Here is a 22,375-nt window from a genome sequence, read left to right as displayed (position 1 = left end):
CTTCTCTGTTCTCACTCCCAGGTTCCAGCTGAGAGCAAACTGGCTGATCACATATATACCGAAAGACCAATTAATGTGAACACACACTCTCTTAGAAAAACACACTTACACACATGTGCGCTTGATAGTTCTGCTCCAAGCTTGCTGCCCGGTAGTATTATTAGCTGAGAGCTAAATAGAGGTCTGCTTGTTCTTTATAGGGGGTTAACTGTTTCAGTTAGAAATGGGGAAATAAAACATCCAGTCGTGAACCGTTGCATTTATTTTAACTAAATCTGTGATGATGATTTTTGATGCGTTTTAATTTTGTCAAGCACTTCTCCCCCTGACGCTGTTTCGCGATGGTGACTTCATCCGGGTAGTAAAAGTTGATTCCATTAGGGGTGTGTGGGTTTGAGGTTAGATATTTTTAAATGACTGCGCTATTGCTGTGTGTGTCTCTCTGTAATAACGGTCATCCTGTGCCATTAGAGGGGCAGACCCAGCCTCCATTTACAGTATGGCATATTCCCTGCCTGTATTGTATGGGGAGCCACGGAGCAATAAAAGCAAGTCATTAAGTAACATTGTCCCTTTGCTGAACAGTATGTGATGTGGTGGCACATATGGAAATGGAGATTCTTGAATGCGACTGGGTTGCCACAGGCACCGCTTTCACAGCCTGGAATGCAAAATATAAAACAAGACTGGAAGAGCAGAGGGGAGTAAAGGAAGGGAGAGATCAGGAGAGAAGGAGCCGAAGTCATGTTGAGAATTGGGGTTAGTTTGCTATCCTGCCACTCCTAATCTGTGTGTTTGTTTGGAGGTGGTGGGAAGGTATGTTATTGGATACAGCCACAAAATCACCGTTTGTGGCCCCTTCTTATAAGGGGCTTGTGTTCCCAACACTGAGATTTTGTACATGAGACTTTTAAGCTTGATGGATTTTTTCTGTGCAGACATGTAAACAGGAAACAGTGGGGAGCCCATATCTTTCTCTAGGTTTTCACTGCATCTATGAGAAGAGAGGGCACTTTATTACTAAATTTAGCCTGGTATCGGCGATTTAGATCTACACTGTTTCTGGGGTTTTGGTAAGACTACTCCGTGCCCATTTATAGTTTCTTTCTTCTATCAGCGTGCTCAAAGACCTATAGTTGTTAATGTTGATGCACAAGTGGATTGTTGTTTACTGCAATATATATATATATATATATATATATATATATATATATATATATATATATATATATATATATATATATATATATATATATATATATATATATCTCAAACCCCATGCAAGTGATGCAACAGTGAGTTTTTTTTATTTTATTGCAGTTTTTAAATGTTAGAAATGTTCATCTTTCCTCTGCTTTGTGCTAGTAATCCTCACATGGCAGATGTTAACACTGATAACCAGTCATAAGGACAGGAATTAGTTAAATTCAATTAAATTTTATTTATATAGCGCCAATTCCCGAAACATGTCATCTCAAGGCACTTTACAAAGTCACATTCAATCTGATTATACAGATTGGGTCAGATTATACAGATTGGTCAAAAATTTCCTGTATAAGGGAACCCAGTTGATTGCATCAAAGTCCCGACAAGCAGCATTCACTCCTAGAGAAGTGTAGAGCCACAGGGAGAGTCGTCTGCATTGTCCATGGCTTTGCTGCAATCCCTCATACTGAGCAAGCAAACTGTTGCACTCAACAGTTTCAGAGGCTTTCTTTACATTTTAGCTTTGGTGTTTGCTTAATACTACTTCAGGAAATAAGGAATTTTGTGGTGTTCTTTGCTTAAATCACCACACAAAATAGGGCCTCAGCGGATTTGCTAGAGAGAAATTTAACCCATCAAAACGGCTCAGAGGCTTAGCAGGAACTTTTTCTGTGGGATTTGCAGAGGTGAACGTTTGTGTATTTGCATTAGGTTTCTTTTACCAGTAAACTTGTAAGATGGTTTGTTGATTACAAATCAGGCATAATTCATTTCCATCACACTGAAGGGCCGTTTTGAGCAGCGCTGTGGCACAAACACTCCAGCAAGGAATCACTTTTCAGTGGAGATGCTTGCAGTCTGGACAACGGCAAGCTTATTCATGAGTTTTCTTTGAGTTTTGTTTCAGATATCTACTTCTGCTAAAGTTGTGACCAGCTGCTACAGGTTTTAGCAGATTCAAAGTGTGTTTTGAGAATTGTAATTAAAACTGTAACATTTTAACATGCCCTCCTACTACAAATATTTTTATTCATTGGACATGTGGATCTCAAACTTGCTGCCCACTGAGCATGGCTTATTGAGCATACAATTGTCAGATTGTGATCACCAGTCAGTTTTTTTTTCTTTTCAGTTCCTCTCTGCTATTTGTTTATGTATATGTGTGCTTTAGTTCTCTTAAATGTGTCCAGTTGGTTTATTCAACATGTTCCTTTGCAGTGATTAATGACGTATGTGGGTGTTCGGACGGTGCAACTTGAGAAGGGCCCTCTTTCACCCAGCTGATAAGGTTACTTCCACTTTTAGCCCCAGCTGTGCTCCACCTCTGACTCCATGAAGCCTGGGTCAACAGAGGTGTCGCGAGGATGCTGACCAGACCCCCATTTTACGCGTCTATCCCAAGCTGGGATTTATCAAACTCTGACTGCCACAGTCGTGCAGAAGTGGGAGTCTCTGTGTTTAGAAAGGAGATCAGAACTTCTGATCCCAGATTAAACAAGGATCATACTAATCTGAGAACAAATATTCCAATGAATAGACACTTCAGTCAAGTCTGTGATGTTCAACTTGAACAGTTCTGGCTTTCTAAAAACTTCTGTCCTCCGAGTCTATACTCAGAGTCTGTATTTTGAAAGAGACACTTATAGGTCCACATGTCAGATGAGTGACTATTTCTAACCCAAATATTAATACAGCACATAAGTTTCTAAATGCCCTTCTTTCTTGCTTGAAGTTTATTTAGATAGTATCCAAAGGAGGGTTAGCAGAACAAGTAAGCACATGAGCATTTTTAACCTCCTACTCAAACAGTGCAGGTAGTGTAGCTGAATAAAAGGCAGTCCTTTTAGCTTTCCAGAGACGCACAAACGCATGCATGTCCAGTATTAGTCCTCAGTCAGCGTTTCTCGCTGCGAGCCTGGTGCCCATTGCCTCTGACAAAAGAGCTGTGTACTGCCCTTAATGTAAAAGCAGGGCGAGGAATGTGGTGATGTGTGAAAAACAGGTGTTTTTGATGCATTTACATGAGGAAAACAAGAGGTCAGCGGCGTGAGTGAGGGATCACATCTGGCGTATGGATTCCACGGAGGGGAAGTGAGCACAACTGTTTCTTTTCTTCTGTGAAAGAGACACGCTCGCTGAGAGACGGGGGATCAGGGGACGGTGGGAGGGACACACACACACACCCATTGCGGCCTTGTCAAACACTGTACTGTTGTGTGCAGTGAGACAAGCTTATAGCCTCCTGGACCAGAATCAGAGTGACTTTTTTTCAGCAGGGGAAGTGTCTTTGAAGCCCCCTTTCTTTTTTTCCTGGGTTCTCTGATCTGCCCACTCTGTAATGAATGAGGTGGCTGTTAAAGGAGGAAAGGCAGGTGTCTACTCATTCCATTTTTTTTTTCATGCTGTCCTCTGTCACACACACTGCCAATGGAGTGACAGTTTTCCTTGAGTTCACTAAGCAAGCTTAGATGACTATCATTCAGTTCTAGACGGTTACTGTGCAGTAGACAAAACAAATTACCAAGTTTTGGCTTGTGGGTGGGAAAAGAATTTGGACAACAAAAATGGCAATAAAAAGAAATTCAAGAGCTGTCCCTGAAAAGTCATAACACCTTGAAAAGTATTTCACAGTGTGGAACATTTAACATTTTCCAGCTCTGATGGATTTAGAAAAAAGATAACTGAGTTTTAAAGACTTTTTTGCTTAATAAATGCAGTGGTTTTTACATTGATTTATATTGATTTGACATGCTTTAATTTACCTAATCACTCCTTGATTTTAAAGGGTCCTAGTCACATACTATGACCATTAAAAAAACAACATATATTTATCTTCAAATAAAACGATAGACCCCAAGCGGTCGTCCTGATAGTGTTTACTAAGTCCTTTTTGAGGCTGAAAAGAACTTTACATGGACGTTCAGCAAATATAAGCTATCAGAAAGCAAGATGGCGACAACTGACACAGCTAAGAGCCAGAAGTCCTGCAATGCCTCGTAGTTCAGCGACAGCTCTGTGTGATGGAAGTCCAACTCGATCTACAGGCTTTGGGTAACTCTTGGGTAACACGTCTGGTAGACGTTGCTGACTCACTTGGCCCCATTGCTTCTCCTTGCTTACTCATTACGAGCATGTGCAATGTACTTTCTGTCATTTGGTCTTGTTATGGAAAATATATACAATAGCGCTTTGTTTACTGACAAAACAGCTAAAACAAAGTGTAAAACGCAGATATAAAATGACAATTATCTAATCAGAAAACCTTTTGTATGCAACTAGAGTTAGCTGCTGGAGCAGAAATTCGTGAAGACGTAGTACATGACTAGGCCCATTTAATGCGTTAACATCAGTTTGGCCATAGATAAGGCTGTTTGGTAGGTGTTTTAACCCTACATGTCTTTTAAATTTATACTGTTCACAAACTGCTATTTTCAGGAACATTTACAAACAAAATTCACAATGTTTTTAAGGACTTTAGGATACTACATTGTTTATTTGTCAAGTCCAAGGGTTACAAATTTGAAGAGAGCTGAGATTTTAAAGCCAAGTTAGTCCAGATGCCAGAAAAGCAGCAAAATGCCCCTATACCACAGTCCAAAAATCTGTAGCAAAATGTAGCATTCCATTTTCACATTTTTTGTGGAGCCTGCATATATTAAGACCAGACTGCTATTCAAGCAAGTTGAGTCATGATTTGTGCCAAAAAGCTCAGAATGTTCTGAAAATGCAGGAAAACTCAAGAAATTTGACTCTGAAAAACTCTAAAATTCTTAATTGAAAACTGTGTTGGATCTCTGTCATTAGGCATTGCTTGGACAAACTAAAACATTGTTTTTCTTCAACACTTAAAAAAATAATATCCATTCTTGGCACAATTTTGAGCATTGCGGCATTTCAAGGGCCCTTCCTGTCACCGATCCTTGTGGTAGTGTTGATGAACGGGACCTTAAAGCGTAGTGCTCAAGACGAGGGTGTCCTGTTTAGGAACCTTGGTTTGTCATCTTTGGCATCTTTTGCAGAAGGTTCTTTTTCGTGCCTCCAACCCACAATCTGCTGTGCTGCTGGAGGGCTTTGTGGTTGTCAGGAGGCCAGAATGAAAGGCGGATTTTTGAAGTCCAAATCCACGATTCTTAGCTGGATTTCTCCGTCTAGGTCAGGGGGTCGGTCTCTGCCTCAAGCAGAGGAGTTCAAGTATGTTGGGGCTTAGTCGTGGATGAGGTTGAGACGGAGCAGGAGATGGGATCTGCAATAATGGATGCTGGTTCAGTCTGTGATGAAGAAAGAGCTGAGCCAAAGTTCAAAACTCTTGATTTACTGCTGCATTTATTTTCTGAACCTCACCAATGCTCACGAGGTGACGGTCATCAATGAAAGAACAAGATCCCGGATAGAAACGGAGGAAGGAGCCTTGCTCTGGAGGCTCAGCATTGAAGACCAGGTGAGGAGCTCAGAGAAGGTTTGCTGGTCTGCTCTTCAGTTCTGAAAGGAGCCAGTTGAATTGGTTCTGGCATCGGAGCAGGAGGCCTCGTGGGCACCTCCCTTGGAGATTTTCCAGGCACTTTCTAGTTGGAGGCGACCCTGCTTATGTTGGAGGTGCAATGTGTCCCTTTCGGTTCTGGGATTGACCGGCGATCTTCCGTGTCACCCGGTTTCTCTCGTGGACCTGTTCCCTCCATGACCCAACCTCAGATAGGTTGAGAAGAAAGGATGGATGATGAAATCATTTTCATGGTAATTATTATAACTGACAGTTTATAGAAGAACATGACATTGCTGTGTTGTTTAATATTGCAATGGCAATATAAATGGTTGATTAACCCATATACAGTGTATTTCCCATAAGCAGTGTTCCCAGCACTCAAAGTTTTTTTTTATTTGAATAACTGTGGACACAGACTACAGTGAAACTTCATCCAAGTGGCCAAAGTGTACTTCATTAAGAAGCAGAGTTTTAATACATGGCACCTGCCTAACAAATATTTTATCCAAGCAGTATTTTGGAATTGTGATATTTCCCATATGGATTTGATGTATCGTGCTACTCCTGCATGTATTAAAGAAAGCTTTGTTATTAATTCGCTGCAAAAAGAGACAAAAGACAAAACAAGAGGCAAGATATGAGACAAAAGTACAGGGTTCTCTGGAAATTGTTGTTGCTAACAACTCAAATATTTGTGATATGAGATTAGATAGCTCGACTGCGAGGTCTAGCTATCTAATCTCACCACACTCCCATGGCTGGGTGAAATTATACAAAATGTGACATTGAGAGATTAGAGGCAATACAACAGCGACAAAGTGTTACAGTTCAGTCATGTGTTGGAAAGCAGTGGTGGATCAATTCCATAAACGTTTTTTTTTTTTGTTTTTTTTTTAGCAAACTGTAAAAATAAAGTAAGTCTATTCTTCTAACTGTACATTAAACATGATCTAAATATTATTGCTGATGAAATATAGATTCCTGAATTAGATCCTACTTGGGAATGTTTTCTCCAAGTGTGCCCAAAGACGTTTGAGTATGTCTTTTATATTTTCAAAAAGATAAATGTCAGAATTTTGTCTTTATATATAAAATATAGACATGTTCATATTTTGGTTAACATTGCAGAAGACTTAAACTAACTTGGTTTAAAAATGTTTGCTTACATGCAAAACCATTGTGTTTATTACAGCAAGCTTGTCAGTCATAATTTAGTCCAGCCATGATGTATTACAAAAGTCTTCCCTTTTATTCTTATTAAAAGCCATTTTCGAGAAAGGACAATTAAATTAAGGAAGACTTCCTGTGCTCGTGACCGTCAACTCAAAGGGAAATCAGGAGAGGGGTAAATATTTTTCCAAATATGTTGTTGCCCATCTGTGCTGTACTGTACTTCTGCGTTAAATATTTGTTGCATGGAATAATTACCCGGAAACCCATAGAGTTCATAAACTGGAATAGTGTAATAAACCTGGTAATAGCTCGGTTGGGCTAAATGGAGATAAAATGGCTTGAGGGAGGAAAGTTGGGATGGGCGTGGAGAACTGCCTCAGGCTTTGTGGCAAGCTTCAGCTGTGATTTGCAGCTGAGATCCCCACATGACATGTGCAGGGTCAACCTCAGAAATGGAATCATAATGGCCACAAAAAATGCAATCCCTGGTGTCACTTGTCTCCAGTCTCTCTGCCTCACACACCCTATTCCAATATTTTCCTCCCGGTTTCTCTTCAGTTGTCTGCAGTTTGTGGATGACTCACTCCGTTTTCAAAAAAAAAAAGCTCTACGTGCTCGCCACCTCCCCGATCCAATGCTCAGTCCCTCCTCTTCCTCTTATGTGCCGAAGTGCCAGAAAATGATGTGCAGAGTGCAGGAGCTGCTAGTATTAGTGGTGGTGGGGACAGGCCCTGGTTGGCTTACAGACCAAAATAAGGTCCAAATGACGCAGAGTGGGGTTCAGTGGTGAGGCAAGTAAAGGGTTGGGACTGTGGGAAAAACTGACATTTACCGCAAGTTTAAAGGAATCAATTGGAGCTGTATTTACATTAGCAGAGGTTGGGCTTTGGCAGTCCATTAAGGACCAGTTGTATTAAGTGTTTTCCTCATATTTCTAAGCTCTTTTGTTCTGAATGCTAGAGACAGTTGAGGATACGTGTGTTTTCACCGCTGACTGCATGCTCGCATTCTTGTCTGTTTTGCTGCGTGATGCTTTACAGGATTAATTAGTCCTATGAGTATTGTTGAATCTCTGTTCTTAGAGCTTTAATGCGTTTTTACATGCTTGTGTAGAGTTTCAAGGGAAAAAAAACAACCATCATTGTTTTCTTCGTTGTGAATCACACCACATAGTTATCAATGCTCACTGTAATGAGGAAAATAATCCAGGGAAAACTATTCTCTTACAGAAGCTTGAAAAACACGCTGTAGTCCTTCACTCCACATTGAGCATACCATGCAAAGTTAACTGGAGCGCCTTGCAATGAACATCATTGAATGTTTCACATTAAACTGACAAACTGATTTCTATGTGGATTTTATGTGGTAGACTAACATTTGGGTTTAATTGTAAAACAGAAGAAAGATAGTTTCATGAGGTTTTACATTAAAAAAAATAAAATTACAAAAGCAATCTATTTGATAAATAGTAATTTCATCACGATTTGAATGCAACCGTTTTGTGAATTCCTCAAATGTTTGTTAGAGAACATTGGTAAATGAACAGCATCCCGAAGACCAAAACATCTTAATGGAGAGGTTCAAAACTGGGTCAGGTTATAAAACAACATCCCATAAGCACACTAGCTTCCTTAGCTAGTTATGGAGAAAGGGGTTATGGAGAAAAACTGCAAGTCTACCAAGACATAGCGCTCCACCTATGGTAAGAGAAGACTGCTGTAAACATGCAGCCAAGAGGCCAGTGGTTTCTCTGGAGGAGCTGCAGAGATAAAGACCCAAAGTCTTTGGCCAACATGCTAAATGCTATCTGTAGCAACTTAACTAAAAACATCACTTACCCATAATGCACCATCCCCACAGTGAAACAAAGTGTTGGCAACATCATGACGTGGGAATGCTTTTCCTCAGCAGTGAGAGGAAAGCTGGTCAGAGTCGATGAAAAGGTGAGTGGAGCTAAATAGAGGGCAGACTTGTTTGGAAACAGGTCTTTTAGGGGCTCCAAAAGGTTTGAAACTGTGGCGCAGGTTCCCCTTCCACAGGAGAACAACCTTAAACCACAGCAACAATGGGATGCTTTACATCGCAACAAATTCACTCAGTCTTATTAGTCAACGGCCTAACCTAAATGAAATGGAGGATTTATGCAGTACCTTAAGAATTACTGTTAAATTGCTCTTTATCTGCTCTAAATGGCATTCAACCATTTTGTAAAGAAGAATGAACAAACATTTCTACTTCTAGATGTGCAGAATTTATCAAAACTCTAAAAGACTTGCAGCTGTAAGTGTAGTAAAAGGTGCTTCTACAAAGCATTACTCAGTGTGACTGAATGTAGATTCACATCACACTTTTTCAGGTTTTCTACTTTGATCTTAAATGTCATGCACAATCTCACTTCCTTGATTAAAAGTTGATAAAACTTACAAATTCTTTTGCACGACAATGTATTCTTGTCAGTTTGGCCAAAAGAAGCCCAAAGAAATGTCGGTACATATGGAATTAAAATATTTCAGATTAAAGTTAGGGGGAAGAACCCTAATAATGTGAAGGGTTTGTTTAGTCATCAATCCAAACATCTTGTATGTTTTTAGGGAAACAGGTTGCAGAACAAGGTTTTTTTAGGAGGGCAAGAGGCACAGATTTACAAGATTACCTCCTTGAGTTTATTTATCCTCGATATCTAGTTAGGAAATAAATTACCACCCTGTAAAAATTAAAGCCCTCATAAAAACAAACGCCTGTAGTGACACATCAAAGCACACAGGAGTGTACAGGAGTTTATGTGCGTGGTTGTTCAGGTGACTAAGGAGTAGGGCTGGACCATATGGCCAAAACTTATATCACAATACATTTCTTAATTTCAGTCTATACGATATAATTATAATATCAATCTAAACTAAAGCTCGCCTTAAAACCCACTATTATTCTTTGGCTTTTACCGCTAGCGAGACATACTTTTCATTTTAAATTGGTTTTATTGTATCTTTTTTAGGTGTTTTTTTTTATGCATTTATCTTTTTATCTTGGTTTTTTTAATGGCTGTGTAGCGATGTACAGCACTTTGTTTTAGCTGTTGGCTGTTTTTAAGCGCTTTATAAATAAAGATGATATGGTACGGTAAAATAAAAGCCTCAGAAAGACTGCAAAGAAATGCCCGCAACTGATGTCTGTACAAACTGATGACAATTATTTTGCCATGTTTATAAAACTCCTTCAGCATAACATTTTTTAAATATTTGCGTTAAAACATAAAAAACAAATAAAATTGCATAAAACCCCAGGATGTCAGTCAGTGACAAATGCTGTAATCATAGACTGTAAGGTGTATTGCAATATTGGACACCTCATATCACCTTTATTGGTTAAAGATGTCAGATTCTTGGTGTAGGGATAGATGGAAGCCCCTTTGAATGAGATTAAACCATTTTCGTCAAGAGAACTGTGAATATATAGCTAATATAGTTATTTTGGTTTCTCCTTTTTCAAGCTACATTTTAGATTTCCACAATTTCCCTGAACGTCCCATCTAATCTACCACTGAATTCCCTATAAAAACATATGGTGCACTTTTTTTTTTCCCCCTTTGTCATCAGCAAAAAAAAGTATCCTTTTTCTAGACAATGACTCCTTTTTTTTTAATGAATACCATCAAACCGTTCACCGGAAACATGTGAAAATATCATTCTAGGGACGATATCCAGCAGGGGAAGTTGAGCATGATACACTTCTTTTCTTTTTGCCTCATGAATAAATCTTTCTGTTTCTCTTTCTTATCCTCAGCTTTACCCCTCTCCATTTCTTCCACTTGGCAGGAAGTGTGCCTCTGTTTCTGTTTCTGAAGCCGGAAAATAAAATAAAATAAAAAAAGTTAGACAGCTCACCGAGCACACTGATCAGTTTGATTGACGACGGCATATGACGCAACCTGGTTTTTACTCGCGCTGTTCAGGCAGAGCTAAAAAAAGACAGGCAGAGGGATACAAAGAGGCAGAAAACAGAACCCCCGTCTTCTCCTCATCACTTGCTACTTTTATCTTGTATCTGGGAGACAATTACAGCAGTGAAAGAACAAGATCTTCAAGCTACGGAAAGAGGATGTTATCTCCTCGGCCGAGTGCAGACCCACAGCAGGAGGTCACATAACGTAAAGCTGCAAATTTAACGCTGGCTGCATAATATTACTTTGCGTGTCTAAACTAGGGCAACGCATGTCTTCAAGAAAGTGTCCTCTTCAATGTAATTTTCATGTTTACCTTAAGATAAACTGTTTTAACTAAATGTTCTTAAGTTGACGGCTGGGTTGGGCCCCTGAGCCCTCAGGGGTTAAATTCAAATAGGAAATGCCACAACCGACCAGGATGAAGCTTACCATGTTTTCCTGGATTCTTTAATGGGACACACTTGTTTGTAAACCCATTCAATTTATCTCGAAATCATGGATCTTCTTGCTTGTGAAAGCGGTTGGGTAAAAACATGAGTTCTATGCACCGTTATCTCTATAATGTTAAACATTTGGCAAGTGGCATTTGATTCTTTTCAGACAGCACTTGGTTTCAGGGTGGCATAGTTTCCATTTGTTTAGTCTTTATGAGCCCAATGCCATTATGCATATTTTGGTATTTTCCAAACAAACAAGAAAAAAAAAGAAGAAGCAAGGCCTCGGTTTCATTGAGTGTTTATTTCTCTTATCTCTGCAATGTGGGTCGCGTGTTACCATGATTACAAATGCAGTTCCTTGCAAATGTGTTTATACCCCGTGAAATTGTCTGCATTGTGTCACATTACTGACATGAAATCACGGTGAGTTGGACACTATTTATTTATTGGTTTGATTTCAGGAGGCATTTAGTTGCACTGGGTTTTATGGTAGGAGTATCTGAGCAATGTCAGAGTTCTATTTAAAAAAAACTGAAAATCATATTTATTCCTCTTTTAAATTATCTGCTTCTTTGTGTTGTTCTGTCACATAAAAGCACATAAATTACAATAAACTGGGAAAGGCTTATGGGATAAGATCTTTTTTGTTTCACTTTGAGGTAAATGATAAATATACATTTTTGGTTATCAGTTTAAAGCTCATATCGACTTTTTTTGTCTTTCGTCTCTGTAGGTGTTTTGTCGCTGCCCGCCCATTTCAGCCCCTACACAGAGAACCACCAGACGACTGCGGACAGCAGGGAGGACGCTTACGCCCAGCTGGAGCTCAGGACGCTGGAACAGTCCCTGCTGGCCACCTGTGTGGGCAGCATCTCAGAGCTCAGTGAGTAAAAAAAATAATCGCCCTCATCATTGTCATACTTTATACAAGGCCATTAAAAAAAAAAAAAGGACACTTAGTTTTATTATTAAATAGATTCCTCAAAGTTGTTTGGGCAATGAGTGAAAAATATCAGCATTTCTTTCAATGAAAGCAAATGTTCATAAAAACCCTTTACAACTATTCTTAGTCTTCATTTATTGCACCACGGTGTCCAAACCTGACCTTTATAATGCACTAACAAAACAACAAAACAAAACATAATATTATGAATATGGTTGCATAATCTATAATGGGACTATTTTGAATCAAGCCTGAGCTGATGTTTGATTTCAGACCCTTCTGTACAGAAATGCATCAACCCTGCTATCTGTTTATAAACACTTTTTAAGTATTTCTTTCTGAAACAGTGGAATAGATTTTTTTTTTTGTCTGAGAAATTATATTTAATTACCATCTTATATCTTTATTACCGTCATATATCTTAAGCTCTAATATCCTGATCAGGATTTTTGTCCCCAGTTCCACGTGAGTGTGGAATTAACCTTTTTGCAACGCTAAGTCAGTCTCCAAAATCTAAACCAATGAATGCTATGCACTAAAATATGAAATCGACATTAAATATCAGATTCTTCTTTTTTAACAGTGACAGATGTGTATTTTTCCCCAAAAGGAGTCTCAGTCGTTTGCTTCTAAAGGTATATCTGACTTGACAAATAGAGCTACAGTCTTAAAAAAATACCAGGCTAGGCATGCTAAGGAAGCTAGTGTGCTTACTTTCAGTTTTCACATCAGATGTTAGCTCAGAACATGTTTCATTGTAGTTAACTATGTGTACACACAGCTCACAGGAAAGGTTGCTCCCTGGTTTCATGAAGTTAGTGCTGTGCTTTAAACGTCAAATGTAATGGTCAGTGTAGGGAGCAGTGGGGTCTGAACAAGCAGCTCTTGTAATATTTCAGCCTAGCCAGTTTCTCTTTCACTGTGAATACCATTATCAAACAAAAACATAAAACAAAAAAACTCTAAGCCTTTTGGGGAAAACTTACAATTTTTTTTAGGTCAACAAATAAATGTTCATGACCTATAAAAATAGGACTTGATTTGTCTTCTTTTTTTTAACTCTTTAGGCAGATTGTTGGGTCCATTGACTGAATCACAAACAATAGGCCAGCAACGGGAATCAAGAGGTGAATTTAGCCTGGGACTCAATTAGTGATCATTTTTAAATGCCTTGATCTGGACCCTTATTTAATGACTGGGATCAAGATAACTCTAGTAATTCTTCATTCCTGTCTTTCCTCTAAGCATCCTTTTTAGGGGAATAAGCTACTTGCTCCCACTTCAAAACAAATAAGCACTGATATGGCAGATTTACACACATAACTCTAGAGAGTTAAGGATAAACGCTTGCAGGTCTAGGTCTACAGTTTTGCAACTTAATCTTATTTTTTATGGTGAAGTAAAAATAACCTAAGAATATTTACAGGCAAATGAGCGATTTCTCATTTACTTTCAATTCATTTAGGTAGCATTCTCTATATTTAACCTGCCATGGAAGCAGTAACTGTTTCTGCGTTAAGAACATATCAGGGACAAGTCATTACATTGAAACGATCTAACGTATTTGCTACGCCAACTGAGACATTGTGGACATTCATGTTAATGGTGGTGGGTAACCTGGATGTTGCAAAGGAATTTGCTGTGATAGAGAGCAGAAATCCGAGTTACCAATTGGCGGGAGTAAATAAAAAGGTTTTGGGGTGTAGCTGGGAGCTAGAGGGATAGATTTATGGGAGTGGGTTTAGATATATGGAGGGTAGGGGGAAATGATTGAAAGGTAGCAAGGCAGAAACCGATGTTGTTAGCGGAGGGAGTGGGGAAGAGCGACGGAGGTTATGAGGGATACGTTTCCTACTCCAAATGAACTAACACTCTGTCATTTGTTCCTGCAGCACAAGGCCACGTTCATATGCTGCCGCCGTTATAGTGAGGCATTAAGAAAGTACAGACATGCTCTTTTTCTCGCCTCTGCTCAGTGGCCTCTTTGTGCCACCTCTCTCTGGCGGGGTGAAACGGGGCAAATCTGGGCAGGGCTGGCATCCACACACTTTCACTCCTAAAAAACAGACACACAAACACACACACGTCCACGCATGCGGATACACACAACAGAAATACGGCAGGTTTGGCGCCTCGATGGGAGCCAAACAGACCCGACGGACACAGAAACATCTGTAGAGAGCAGCTCAGTGTGGCTGGATTTAAGCCCTGGATGTGGTCATAGAAACAAACATGCATAAACATGCATAAACATGCAAGTATTAATCCGCAGTGTTCCTCACATTATGGGAAGTTTCCATATTTCCAAATTCATTGCATTATATGAATCATATGAATCATAAAATGCCAAACATATCCTATATCTCTGAGTGCTGGAGCCAAGTTTAGCCTCGGGGCAACAAATGTAGGCTGGAAACTAAGGCAGAAGTTCTCCGTGTTGGGCAGGAATTCCAGGGAGACCTCCTGGAGGGCCATTTGGTGCTTGTTTAACACAAAAGAGGCCCTTCAGCTTCAAGTGGGGTCTGTTTTGGTGAGGCTGACCCAGTCCTACCTCCATGGTGGCAGAAACCCTTCGCATGGACAAACACACACTCATGCAGCTGGACTCTTCATCCTTGGATGCTGAGCTTTGTTGTGCTTTCAGTAATCTGCTTAAATATTAACTCTGGGATAATTATGCTGCATTAGTGTAACACGATTCCAAGTTTAGCTTTACCTGCTTTTCTTTCTACTGTGGTCTCCCAACAGTATCTACAAGTTTTTATCGCCTTTATCTCTTTTTCAGATGTATATATTTTTTGACATTTTATCTAAATAAGCTTTTTCTAAATGCTGTTTCCCACTGAGCTCATGTTGTGCCCCTTTTTTGTTTAATGTTTTCATACCGACTAGTTGAGATAAGGATGTTAGGTTTTATATGACTGACACTGAGACCTTTATGTTGAATCCAGCGATCTAATTGTTCCAGCATTAAACAGCTGAGCAGTTCATTAGAGCCCTTGATCAACTGTCTGCACTCCTATTAACTCCCTCAGTGATTAAAGCTGAATGTCTGCTTTAGACTGGCCGTCTGGCTTTGCTCGCTGATAATGACACCGCTAATGGCCGAGTTCACTAGAGACACGGAGGAAAGTTGTTGAGGAAAAGAGGAAATCCGGTTTGTCTGGAAGACCACAGAGCTCTAAACGCATAACTCCAATTATACTTTTTTTTCCCCAATCTGCTACCCGACGTTTTGCACAGACCCATCCCCAGGGAGATGGGGAATTAGATCAAGTGTTTACCTAATTTACCTAACCACTGTTGCTCTGTTCGCTTTCTTCCAGGCGACTTGGTATCCCGTGCCATGCACCACATGCAGCGTCTCAGCTCAATGCGCCCAGGACAGAGCCCTGCCCGTCACGCTCGTGCCCAGCAGCCTGTGTCCTGGTCGCCCGACGCCCTCCACACCCTTTACTACTTCCTGCGCTGCCCGCAAATGGAGTCCATGGAGAATCCCAACTTGGATCCCCCACGCATGGCTCTCAGCAAGGAGAGGTAAGAGGCATGGCTGACTGAACACTGCCAGTGTGTAGCACACACCATAAGATAACTGAATTAAACCTGGCATTTAACCCTTGAATATATGGAACATTCTATCCTGTAATTTTTTTTATATATATATATATATAAATATATATATAAAAACAAATGTGAGTACAAATGTGAAGCACGGTCGTGGTAGCCTCATGCTGTACAAATACAGCCCAATTAAATGAGTTTAGCAGAGCTGTAACTAAAGCCACAGCTTTATCCATTGCAAATAGAGAAACCCTTAAACCTCTGAAATTACCATTTTAAATTTAAAAAAATTACATAAGCAGCTTTTCCAGGGGCAGCACCTCTCCTGTCTCCATGTTTAATCATATTGCTCTTTGGCCATTTAGGTGTTGATCTTTTTCAGGTTAATTACAAGAGAACAAATGTTCCCAGGTGTTAACTGTGGTTGACAGAGGAGTTAAAAGCACTTTCAGGGATATATTAGCCAGAGGACTGGTGATTTAAGGGATTTCAAGAGGTACAAGTGCTCTGTAATTCTGTCACCTTAAATCCTCCTTTAAGTAGGATTGGTTAAACAGTTCAAATTATTCTGGAGCCGTGAGAAAGGCAGTTAGAAAATATTTGCGTACTCTGGGTGTTACATATCGTTTTTTTTTTTTTGTTTTTTTTATTGGACTGGAAACCTTATCTGTTTGCTGATGGATTTCATATTTAAACTGGAGCCTCATTTATGTATAAGAAATCTTATTTCCTGCTGTTTGATTTCCACACAAAAGAGGTAGTATAGGTTTGAAGATATGGATATAATAGAATTTGAATATAAAGGTATCAAAATACTGATCGGAGTAAACGGAAGGATTTACACCTTTGCAAAACCGGTCTAACAATGTTAATCTAAATGATTAAGTGCACCATTAACATTAATTTAATACAATACAAACTTGAGTTCGTTTTACTGACTGTGTAAAACTCAATTACCTTTGAATCTAAGGCATAGGTGCTTTTATCTAAAGCACTCAAACATTTAAATGGCGTTTTAATGAGTGCAACCTAGTAAAAATAGTTTCCATTTGTAGGTTTCCCTGCTTTAGCACTCTAATATTAGACAACTATGTATTTTTAGTTATAGGGCTATGACTGCTGTAAGATATTAGCCATAAGAAAGTTTTAGTGATGACTGCATAATCTTCTTTTACAAGTGTGTTGTCTATATGTGTGCGTTTAATGGGTTGGAGATGGGGCCAGCTGGCTCTGATACATTTAATAGTGAACAGATACAGTATAAGTGAGCTAAGGTGTGCTTCTCATTAGCATCAAGGAAAACAGACCAGTAAAACCTCCTCTTCCCCTTCTCATAGCCTCACTGTTTCTTCAATATCCTTAGATGTTTTTAATGCTGGATGTATATCACCCTGGTTTATGCGTGCCGCATAGAACTGTGGCCTTCTTTTTTTTATTATTCTTTACTTTTAAACATGTGAACCTCTGCAAACATTCTCTTTAAAAGCATCTGCTAGAGGACCATTCGCTCTTCTTTATGCTTTTCGTGTGTCACATGTACGTCATACAAACGTTGCAGAGCCAGCTCAGGTGGTGGGCTATGGGAGTGCGAACCTGGTAGTGATTAAAAAAAGGCAAAGCCTGTTAATGCTGCACGAGCTCTTTCCTACAGAGGGCCTCTTTATCTCTCTGACACACCCTCCATTGGAAGCTTTGTAAAGTCTTTGGCAGAAACTCAAAACTGCCGGAATCTGTGTGGGCCACATCATCAAATGTAAAAGGGAGCATGGTGAGAGACTTATGGCAGATTGTCTTTTACTGCCAGAGCTGACACTTTTTCATCATTTATAAAGCTGGTGCATGGCTGCAAGTGAAAGTACAAACTGCAAACTGCATGAAAAAGTAGGAGGGCAACCACTTACATCTGAACGTGTACTTGTTTTCACTGTGTTGTGTAAAATGACTATTTAAGACCTGATTTAATCTCTATACCCTGAAATTCAAAGTCTTTTTTTCCTTTTAGCCCGTACTGGACATGTTGAGCAGGTCTTTGCTGTTCATGCTTTTTTATGAGTTCAAATCCACCTGAGCATGATTTAAGCTCATCATGTTTTTTTTGTTTTTTTTATGACCTGCCAGATGGTGGCTAGAAAAGAAGTCCAATAACTCAAAGCTATTGTTTATATGTGCATGTGTGGGAAAGTTTGTCCACGCTGGTCTGTGTAAATCCATCATCTGCAGCTCCCAAGACGTGGCCCTCAGCATGTCGGGTCAGAAAGGCTAGCCGTGGGCGCTATCTAGTTTCAGTGTTAACTGCCGTCGGGGGCTTTGATGCAGCACCTAATCTCTGACAAAGCTGCGGTTTTCGTTTCAGGCTTAGGGGCATAACCCAGACACAGCGGTCATATGGAGAGTTTAATGAGAGAAAGAGGAGATAAAAGACAGAGGAGGGATACCTTATGAAAGAAGACGAGCTGCATCTGCTGGTCGCGCGTCCGTTTAATGCGTACGTTAAGATCTTTTACTGGTGAGTGGACTGTCAGCCCTGTGAGGAAAGACTTTTTCCAGCACGCCCAACTGTTCGTGAAGGGCTTTAGGGCAGTCACAGGTGGCCGGTCCACATCTGGGGGAAAGGATATCTCATCAAGCATTACCTGAATAACTGGGCCCTGATTAATTCATACACTGTTATCTTGGAATAGGCTCGTGCCAATGGATGGTAAAAGTAGCACATAACCCCCATCCAATTTGATTCATATATCTTTATTTATCTTTTAAGAACCTAATTTGTGCACAGCATTATGGCATTTGGGGTCTTTTCTTTCTGTTGGCACATAACAGCGTCAAACCTTTTAGACCTGAAGTGCCCGACATTCAACATACCTACAGGGGATTGGAGAGAAAGCATCAACTATGATGGAGGCTCCGCTTCATCTGTCCCTGGTTTATCACTGTAGAACAATATGGATTCCTTTCTATATTGTTCAACGGTAAAAACCATATGCACCTTTGGAAAGCTTTTTCAATCAACAGCCATGGATGGTTAAGATCGCCACTTATCAGTGAGGCTGTAAAGTCCCAGGCTATCAAGTTCTCTATTAGTTGTACATCTGGAAGTTCTGCTACTTTTAATATTTACTACTTATAGCCCCGCTTTCTTTTACTATCTCACAAAATGCTTTATTGATCTCCTTTAGGGCCAGATTGTGTATTGCATATGATATCAATATTGTAAAAGGACCGTTTGTTGGCTATTAAAAGTGTCAGGAATTAACACGTTGTATGCCGATAATGCACGTTGTCTCGCAGAAGTACATGCTCACATCTGATACAGGTGATGGTTCTAAATGCTACAACTTACATATCATTCAGCATCATCGTATAGTCTCTAAAAATACGCTGCCTTGTTAAACAGACTAATCGACAGAGAGAAGGAAAGGTTGAGAATAAATCTCTAATGGAGCAATGAGTGTAAAGAACAAATGGCTATATATGTTTAATTGGAGGTGGTTCAGTTCTATTTTAGTTGCCTTGCTTAGAGTTTGCCTGGAAGCGAGCGCAATGAAGCATCCGACCTGCAAGTCGCATCAACCCTGTTTTAAAAAGAAAGGGGAAAAACACACACACACACAAAATGTAGAAATAACTGAATACATCCAGATGTAAAACCTAATTTGTGTTAAGGAGAACACATTAAGAGAGCCATAAACATTGATTCCCGAGCCTGCAGGCCTTTTCTCCTCAGAAACATGGCGTTCTTATCACTCTGCGCCTGCAGCACTATTCAAAAAGTGGCAGACTGCCTCCCAACCCCCTGCCTCACCTCGACATATCCCACCTGCTTCCTAGCTGTTTCCCAAACACTTAGACCCTAATTATATACGCCCCCAGCAGCCGCACTTAACACCCCCCTCTCCTTCAGCTCATCAACTCCCGCTCTGCTTGCTCACTGTCACGCCTGGGTGACGGTAGGACGCCTGCTGACCGATCCGCCACTGATCCTACACCTTTTAAATGAATGAAGAAAAGCCAAACTCGTTTTTTTCTTTCTTCTTTGCTCAGAGATGCTTATTTTAACGCTTTCATCAAATGAGTAATCCTGCAGGACTTTTAAACCTTGCTCGCCACAATCCCACTAATGCAGTGCCTGCAGCTCCATCTGTATTCATGACTTGCATTGAATTCTGAGTCAGATCAGAACCGATCTAAACTCACAGAGAACAGACGTCACAGCAGGACTTGGATAGCTCAATAACTCAAGATAACACAACGGCAGCGCTCGTGCAACTGTTAGACTGTTAACTGAGGCTTCAAAGGGCAAGAAGCAAACAGCAATCACAGTCGCAGGAATACGCCATTGTTCACGAGCGCATTCTATGCACATATGGTGAGAGCAAGGTGTGAGCAGAAAGGATTAACGGCAGATAACCGGCTAGACATTTCGTTACTACAAGTCCAAGGAATTTTACCAGATGCCTTTAAGAACGTTGAAGTCACAATTACAACTGTTATTTCTTTAAAAAAATTGAAATCTTCTCTTTTAGAGTCTTTAAACTGAGGACACTTCCTTTTTTGTTTTTAGATTCCGCCTTTTGTAATTTTCTGATTAATATTTTAGGAATAACAGTCACACGTTTCTGCATATGTGTTCTGCCCTTCTAGCTTTGTGTTCTGCTTTTGTTGGCATCAAGAGTTGGTGTTGTTGCTTTTCTAAAGTAACAATAAGAAAAGGACCAATCAATCAACCTCCACACTACCACTCCATTATAGTATATGGATCTATAACTAGAACTTCACCATTTTCAGTCTACAAATCCATCAAATCAAGCGACAGCACATTTTTGTGCTAAGAAAATATTCAGCCAAAGATTATTGGCATGTGCTTCAATTTATAAATGGGAAATAGCTTGTATTTCCTTCATTCTCTTTAGAATTTAAAACTACATCTTTCAAAGAACCTACAGCACATTTTCCTTTTTTAATTTAAAGTACAATGGAATTTATTCAAAACTGGAACACCCTAACTCCAAACCGGTGTGCTTCTAAGCTTTTAACACCCAAAGCAAACAAAGAAATCAACACATAGTTGAAAACAATTGTTTCAGGCATATAGCTTTTATTGTAAACTGCATTCAGTGCAATAATGCTGCATTTTGTCTGCTCTGCAAATGCACACTGCAGGATATAAAATAATCTCTCAAAAAAAGAGACTAAATCACAAGAGCGGAAAAGTAGTTACTAATTGTTGCTAGAATAGAAGCAAACATAGGTGAATGTTTTGCCTCTCTTCGTTCAGGCCCTTCATGCTGTTGCCCCCTCTGATGGAGTGGATGAGAGTGGCCATCGTTCATGCCGAGCATCGCAAGAGTCTGTTGGTGGACAGCGACGATGTCAGGCAGACCGCCCGGCTTCTCCTTCCAGGACTCGACTGCGAGCCAAGACAACTGAAGTAAATCAACACACGCATAACAGCTATTCCTGTATAGCACTGTAATCATTGATTCAACTGATGTATGCGTTTCTATTTGTTCTGATTAGGCAAAACAAAGCTGTTTCTTTATCATGCTTTCTGATAAACTGTGAACTGATTTGAATTGCTTTAAAAAAGCCGTTCCAAGCCATGTGCAGTAGATCCGTGACCGCCGTTATTGTACGCTTATTTCTGAAGAAAAGCGCTGCATGTTAACATATAGCCTGCATGAGCTCTATGGTTGTCTTTAAAGACTTTTACTAAAGTGTAAAAATCCATTTTTTTTAATGGGCCTCTGAAATTAAGAATCATCTTGCTTATTTCTTTTAAGGCCGGAGTGTTGCTTTAGCTCCTTCAAGCGTCTGGACTCCAAAGCGGCCATAGATAAGTTTAACCTGGACTTGGGTTTCCGCATGCTCAACTGTGGACGCACAGATCTCATTGGTCAAGCTATTGATCTGCTCAGGCCGGATGGGGTCAACAGTATGGACGACCAGGTACTGACAACTTTAAAGAAAGGCACTGATTTACATACAATCAAATACTTAGGCTAATTTAAATGATTTAGAAGTGTCAGGATAAGTCTCCAGACAAGTAAGCAGCTGTTACTCAGGGGTTCTTTACAAATTAGACCAGTTTTCATCAAAGTGTAAGAGTAATCTCACCCAAAGAAAAGCATAACTGGATGCCTAGTAAATGATCTACTCATTATATTATTGCTTTTGCCTAACCTTGCTCTCCTCTCTGTCATTCAGGGTATGACCCCTCTGATGTATGCCTGTGCAGCAGGAGACGAGGCCCTTGTCCAGATGCTGATTGATGCGGGAGCCAACCTTGATGTGGCGGTAAATACAGAACAGATGCCTTAAACCTTCACGTTTCACATATGTATATGTGTGCACATAACTCTACATCTGTCAAAAGATGTATTTGTTTAAAGAGCATCTAAATACTCCAGTGGCTGTTTTTCAGTGTAAACATGTCCAGGCCTTCTAAGCTGTTCTGTCTTCGCAGGTTCCACTTTGCTCCCCAAAGCATCCGTCTGTGCATCCTGACAGTCGACACTGGACAGCCCTCACCTTCGCAGTGTTGCATGGACACATCCCTGTTGTGCAGGTAGAAAAAAAACACAAATCTCTTTTATTAGACTTTTATGTTTTTGGGGTTTCTCAGATTTTCATTTCTT

At 40.0% G+C, this 22,375-nt stretch overlaps 1 protein-coding gene across 2 annotated transcripts in view; it reads left to right on the top strand.

Moving 5' to 3' along the window:
- The window catches only part of abtb2b (ankyrin repeat and BTB (POZ) domain containing 2b), a 79,742-nt gene that overhangs the window by 46,543 nt on the left and 10,824 nt on the right, over positions 1-22,375 (top strand). For both annotated transcript variants that reach the window (XM_021310985.2, XM_021310984.2), the window contains exons 3-8: positions 11,970-12,119; positions 15,506-15,716; positions 21,016-21,168; positions 21,521-21,686; positions 21,945-22,034; positions 22,204-22,305. In XM_021310985.2, coding sequence (XP_021166660.2) covers positions 11,970-12,119; positions 15,506-15,716; positions 21,016-21,168; positions 21,521-21,686; positions 21,945-22,034; positions 22,204-22,305 — 872 coding nt within the window. The remainder of the gene's footprint in view (positions 1-11,969; positions 12,120-15,505; positions 15,717-21,015; positions 21,169-21,520; positions 21,687-21,944; positions 22,035-22,203; positions 22,306-22,375) is intronic.

Source organism: Fundulus heteroclitus, chromosome 2, assembly GCF_011125445.2.
Source record: "Fundulus heteroclitus isolate FHET01 chromosome 2, MU-UCD_Fhet_4.1, whole genome shotgun sequence".
Lineage (NCBI taxonomy): Eukaryota > Metazoa > Chordata > Actinopteri > Cyprinodontiformes > Fundulidae > Fundulus > Fundulus heteroclitus.
This window is presented reverse-complemented; position numbering and strand designations above follow the sequence as displayed.